This window comes from Balaenoptera acutorostrata, chromosome 1, assembly GCF_949987535.1.
Source record: "Balaenoptera acutorostrata chromosome 1, mBalAcu1.1, whole genome shotgun sequence".
In the NCBI taxonomy this organism is placed as follows: domain Eukaryota; kingdom Metazoa; phylum Chordata; class Mammalia; order Artiodactyla; family Balaenopteridae; genus Balaenoptera; species Balaenoptera acutorostrata.
In genome coordinates, this window is record NC_080064.1 from 114,780,020 (window position 1) to 114,786,019 (window position 6,000).

At 55.4% G+C, this 6,000-nt stretch overlaps 1 protein-coding gene across 4 annotated transcripts in view; it reads left to right on the forward strand.

Annotated features, from left to right (window-relative positions):
• Nucleotides 1-3,873, forward strand: part of RHBG (Rh family B glycoprotein) — a 39,851-nt gene extending 35,978 nt beyond the window's left edge. For all 4 annotated transcript variants that reach the window (XM_057545631.1, XM_007171861.2, XM_007171859.2 and 1 more), the window contains 6 exons: nt 692-858; nt 1,161-1,298; nt 1,382-1,515; nt 2,076-2,197; nt 3,204-3,277; nt 3,476-3,873. In XM_057545631.1, coding sequence (XP_057401614.1) covers nt 692-858; nt 1,161-1,298; nt 1,382-1,515; nt 2,076-2,197; nt 3,204-3,277; nt 3,476-3,544 — 704 coding nt within the window. In that variant the 3' untranslated portion in view covers nt 3,545-3,873. The remainder of the gene's footprint in view (nt 1-691; nt 859-1,160; nt 1,299-1,381; nt 1,516-2,075; nt 2,198-3,203; nt 3,278-3,475) is intronic.
• The last annotated feature ends 2,127 nt before the right edge of the window (nt 3,874-6,000 follow it).

Consider the following 6,000-nt stretch of genomic DNA (forward strand, 5'->3'; position numbering starts at 1 on the left):
TTAATCAGACTGTGGAGGTGCAGAAGTTACATCGCAACCCAAGGACCACTCAGGACTAAGGGGCAGTCTCTCAAGCCTCTTTGCTTTGCTGACCCTACCCTACGGGGTCCCCAAAGGGAGGCTCCCCTTCACCTGCCCTTGGCCCCTCCCCCTCTCCCTCCAGGACTGACCTGGGAACCGCAGGCAGGGCATATGGAGCTCCCAGTCCTTACCCGAGATGCTGCGCAGGCCCAGCCCATCGGTGCTCATGGCAGGGCCCACCCTCTCCAGGGGGCAGTTGAGGTTATAAAACAAATGATTTTCCTCTTATGTATATCAAGTACCAGATTAGTGCCTGACATGTGGTGCCCTTTGCCTTTTTTTCTTTCCTTTTCTGATACTTAAAAAATCTCAACCCCCTGTGGTTTTCAATCAAGTAGCTCCCTTTTGTGCCAGTACCCTGCGATAGCTACCATTTGTTGAACATTTAGTACTGGCTAGGCCATGCGCTATGCACTTCGTATGTATCACCTCATTTAGTTCTCACTTTATAAAGGTATCACTATCCCCACTTTAGGTATCACTATCCCCACTTTACAGATGAGAAAACTGAGGCTGCTGAGAGTAGGTGACTTGAGTGCAGTTACACAGCTTGTACCCTGTGGGGAAGTCACCTCCTTCCTCTCATTCTGCCTGCCTGCCCACCATTTAGGGACCATCTTCCTATGGATCTTCTGGCCTAGTTTCAACTCTGCACCCACTACGCTGGGGGATGGGCAGCATCGGACGGCTCTCAACACGTACTACTCCTTGACTGCCAGCACCCTTAGCACCTTCGCCTTGTCAGCCCTTGTCGGGAGGGATGGGCGGCTGGACATGGTATGGGGGAGAGGCTTGGGAGAGGCAGAGGGATGGACCGGGAGGTGGGGGAGAGATCGGAGACCCTGCAAGGCGGATTCTCCAGGGGAACAGGTAAGGGCACAGGCACAGGGGGCTCCATCTGCACTGGAGGCGTTGGGTCGGAGCATGAGGTGATGATAGGATAGCAGGAGAGTTAGAGGGTTAGATGGTGGGGGGACTTAAGAAGCAGTAGGTGCCACTGTGGTGGGCGGGGTTGGGTTGGTTGTGGGTGTGACGATCTGAAAGGGCCTCCAATGCCTTGTTCTTCTGTGCTCCCTTAGGTCCACGTCCAGAATGCCGCACTGGCCGGAGGGGTTGTGGTGGGGACATCGGCTGAAATGATGCTGACACCCTTTGGGGCTCTGGTAGCTGGCTTCCTGGCTGGGACCGTCTCCACACTGGGGTACAAGTTCTTCACGGTACAGATGCCTCTTAGGCCCTGGGCAGAACAGGGGGTCTTCTGGGGGCACACGAGACTCATTATTGGTGTCCTGTTCTCCAGCCCATCCTTGAGTCAAAACTCAAAGTCCAAGACACATGTGGTGTCCACAACCTCCATGGGATGCCTGGGGTCCTGGGAGCGCTCTTGGGGGTCCTTGTGGCTGGGCTGGCCACCCATGAAGCTTACGGAGATGGGTAAGTTCTCCCCACCCTCACCCCCCATCCCCAGTGGAATTGATATCCCCCTGGAACTAAGTCCCTCACTCTCTTTCTCCTTTTGTGGACCAACAAGAAAAAGCTGTCTATTTTCTTTCATTCATTCATTCATTCCTCTACCTCCTGGGAGCTGAAGAAACTGGAGTGTACAAGACTGGGGACTGCCCTCTTGGTCCTCACTCAAGTGCAGCAGAAGGTCATTGAACAAATGATTTTAATAGTGTTATTACTAAAGGGTCAGGTAAGAGATACTGACCCTTAGGATAGATTTTTGCACATCAGGGCTCAGAAGAGAGGGCAGGCAAAAGTGACCCGCAAAGTGAGCCTTGAAAGGTGTGAGGGTGTTGCTGGCACACGGGAGGTGGGAGGGTGTTCCAGGCTATGGGCCTGACTGGAGCAAAGGCCCGGAGGTGACTCAGCCTGGCAGCTCCCTTGAGGCCCTTTTGGCCGCTGCAGGAAGCGGTGCAGTGCACTGATACACTGACCAGCCCTGGCTCCGTGCTCCGTCCCTGTCTCCCCACACTCTCCTCTCCCTGCAGCCTAGAGAGCGTGTTTCCGCTCCTAGCCAAGGGCCAGCGCAGCGCGACGTCTCAGGCCATGCACCAGCTCTTCGGACTGTTTGTCACACTGATATTTGCCTCTGTGGGTGGGAGCCTTGGAGGTGAGTGACCTTGGCTGGGGGGAGGCGGGTGGAGGGGCGTTGGCAGGAGCTCCAGGGAGGGCAGAAGACAGAGGAGGGGGTTTCTCTGGAGGAAGGGCCATTGCATCCCATCCCCCTGCCATTCATTTACTCACAGATATCTGTTGAGCGCCTACTTTGTGCCAGGTGCAGGGTGGGGTTGTACATTTAAGGGGTAACTTCCTCCAGATAAGTAGGACCAAGGGTACTTGCTCCCTTCCGGTGCCAAGGGAAGGTGGGAAGCCTGCTAGGGGCTGACAGATCCCTCTCCTCTGTGGCTTCCCTGTGCTGCTCCCTCTACCCACTAGAGGGCAGCCCAACCCCAGGCTGAGGCCCTGAGGCGTGTGGGGCCGGGGCAGGGAAGGAAGAGGCCTGCCTGGCTCATCACTAGACTGGAGCACAAAAACCTTCCACAGAGGCAGCCTGCCCACTGATGCCAGGTCAGGCAGTCCTTCCTGATATCTGGCCTTAGTCCTTTTGGCCTTCAGAATAAAACGTCTGATTGAGTAGCCCCACCCTCCTGCTCCCACCCTGAGATTTTCATTCTCAAACAAGGTTCAGCTCATTCATTCATTCATTTAATTACTTATTTACTCAATAAACACTTTCTGCACCCCTCCTGGATAGGCGGCCACAGAAGGCTTATGAGCTGTGGTTCATGACAGACTCACTATCTGGTCCGTTCCCAACTGTGCCACCTTGAATAAGTTATTTAACTTCTTTAAGCCTTGGCCCCCTTCTCTGTAACAGAGGGATCCTATTCACCTTGCAGGGCCCCTGTGGTTGCTTAAGGAGGGCAGTGCTTGTCAAGCACTTTGCATAGGGCCTAGCAAAAGTTGGTGCTCGATAAATACCGCTGTGATTTGCCTGTGCCAGGCATCACGTTGACCTCATGCCTCCTGGCTCCTCTGTGCCCGGTGGTATTGAGTGGCAATCTCCCCCATGGGGGTGGCAAAAAGCCTCACACATGATCCCCTACTGCCACCAGGGCTCCTGCTGAGGCTGCCCTTCTTGGACTCCCCGCCAGACTCCCAGTGCTACGAGGACCAGATTTACTGGGAGGTGAGATGTGACTGCAGCCCCTCAGGCCCATAGGGCTCTCTCACCCTCCAACCTTCCCTTCCCTGCCGCACCTCCTCTGATCCAACCCGCCTCTTTCCTTCCTCGCTTGCTCCTTCTCCTCTGGCGTTCCCCCCTGAGCTGTGGTCTCCAGCCCCGTGGAGCTGCCCCTTCACCTGCTCCTCCATCCTTGTCCTCCAGGTGCCTGGGGAGCATGAGGACTTAGCCCAGGGACCTCTGAGGGCAGAGGAACCGGAGACTCGGGCCTAGCTTGCTTCCAGGCCTTGAAAGGATGCTCTCCTTTTAGAAGATGATGGCTGGCTACCGTTGGGAAGCTTTTCTTTTCTAGTTCCCATCACTTCTGCTGCAAGAAAGAAGACAGGAGCCGGAAGGAGCCTCCTCACCATAGGCAACATTGGGCGAGGGGCAGTAACTAGCGTGGTGAGGGGAGAGCCTCACACAGCCCCACCCCACCGCCCCACGCCCTGCAAGTGAGGCACCCAAGTGACTGCTGACCCACTGGACCAGCATCACTCTGTTACAGTGAAGCCTGAGCCAGGGCCTGGCTCTCTGAGGGTGATAAATACCACGGTCACCGAGGACTCTCCTTTTTTTGTGCACTGGGAATTTGGGGGGCTCCTCCTACCATCTAACTCACAATGTTGGAACCTCGGGTGAGAAAGGACCTTAGTGGTGACAATATCCTGCCTCCCTGGGTCCATGGAACTCCCACTAGGATGCCATGTTCTGCTAGGTGGATGCCCAGACTGGGCTTACCTGCCTCCAGAGACAGGGAGCTCATTCTCCTCCAGCAAGTCTGTGTTTGTTATAGGACAGCTCAGGCTGCTGCAGAGCTCTTCCTATTCCAGAATGGCTGCCACTCTGACCCTGAACTTGGGTGGCCTCTGAACAGAGTAGGAAGAGGGCCCCTGCTGGGACTAAGAGGGGCAAAAGGAGTTCTTTGCCACTAACTCCTCAGAAGCTGGAAGCAGCCAGCCCCCAGGCACCAACTTATGTCCCTGTCCCGAGTCTGAGGAGTGGGGACTAGGAAGGGCAAATGAGTTGCTGCAGAGAATGGGGCTTCCGTCAGCCTGAAGCCATCTGACCACCAGAGGGTGCTCCAGACCCAGCAGAGGAAGATGTGGCCTTTCTTGCCCCTCCATCCTCTACCAAGAATGGGAAGTCCTTCCTACAGCCTAAAGGCATCCCTGTCTGCTTCAGAGCTGGTCCTCACTATTCATGCCACAAGACTTTTTTGAGCTCCCAGTCCCTACCACATGTCATTCCAGATTTCTCATTCAGCAGAGAATCCATCCTCCCAGTAGACCAGAGCTCCTTTCCCAACCCTGAAGTACTGGGACCCCCCTCTGCCCTCTCCTGCTCTTCCCCAGGCTTCTGGCAGGAGTGAGCATGACTAGAGACCTCTTCCTCAAAACCAAAACCCATGCACACCTAGGAACCCAAGGAGGGATTTCTGAGGCCTAGTTCTGGGACAGGGGCAAAAGGTGCTCCCACGAGGCTCCATCCTCACTGTAGCTGAAGCGACTGAGTCTGGCTGGGGAAAGAGGTCAAGCACAGAGTTGAGGAAAAGCTGAGGAACAAGGAGGGCGGTTGAGAGAGAAGTGCCCCATGGGAACCACCCCTGCCCATGTGGCCCAAATATGTTTGGTATATCCCTCCCCTTGAGCTCCCCTCCTTCCTCCACAGCCTCCCCTGACCATTGCTGGCTGGGGTAGGTATGCTAGAGGGACATCCTTGTGCTGAGGCAGGATGACTGCTGAGATTGCAAAAAGGTACCCTGTCCTGTCAGCCCCTGCTGGGAGGGAGTCTGGGCAAGCAGAGGCCCATCCCCCATTTCACCCTGCAGAGCCATCGCTCTGCCTCTACATGGATCCAGGTACACCCAGCTGACCTGTTCTGCCCCTGAGCTCCCTGAGCAGTCCTCAAACAGAGATCTGAAAGACTTATAGGAACGGAGAGACTTAAGGATAAGACCCTCCCTGCCCTTGCTTATCCTGGGTGGGAAAGGCTACGAGTATTCATTTACTACGCATACCACCAAGATTTTCCCACTTGATCCTTTCCTTCTACTCTGGTTCTTTCTTGACCACAACCAAATCTCCTCCAGGCTTGACAAAAAGGGGCTGCTCTAGCCTAGGCTGGTCATCGCTCCCATCTCAATCCAGGGAGGCTTCCTGGAGAAGTGACAACTGAACCCTCCCTAGGAGAGGGCAATTACCCAGCCAGCTTCGAAGGGAGGAAAGGCTACAGTTCCTAGGGTGGCCCACCAAGAGATCCCTGAGAAAGGGTGATGGCTGCCCGACAAGAGATGGCCCTGAATATCCCCTAACCAGAGAGTTCAGGCTCCATCACCCCCATAAAGCCTCTCATGGCCTGGGAGACGCTGCTGAGCTCTACTACAAGATCCAGCACCCTGGCTTCATGGCTCAGGGGACTCTGTCCTGGACTGAACTCTTCTAAACCAGGCCCTTGGTTTTTCCCTCTGCATTTCCTCCTCTCCCTCCCCCAGCTTTTCCTGTAGTGCCTAGCACCCTGGTGGGCAGTCCATAGATTGTTCGGTCCAAATGATGGACTGAGCCATCATTACTGGTTTGGGTATGGGGGTGATCGTCCCATTACCGCTTTCAGGCAGGGAGCTCAGAGGGCAGGAAAGACAGGTATCCTTGGAGCCTCTCTGCTGCACCAAGACTGAGCCCCTCCCCCAT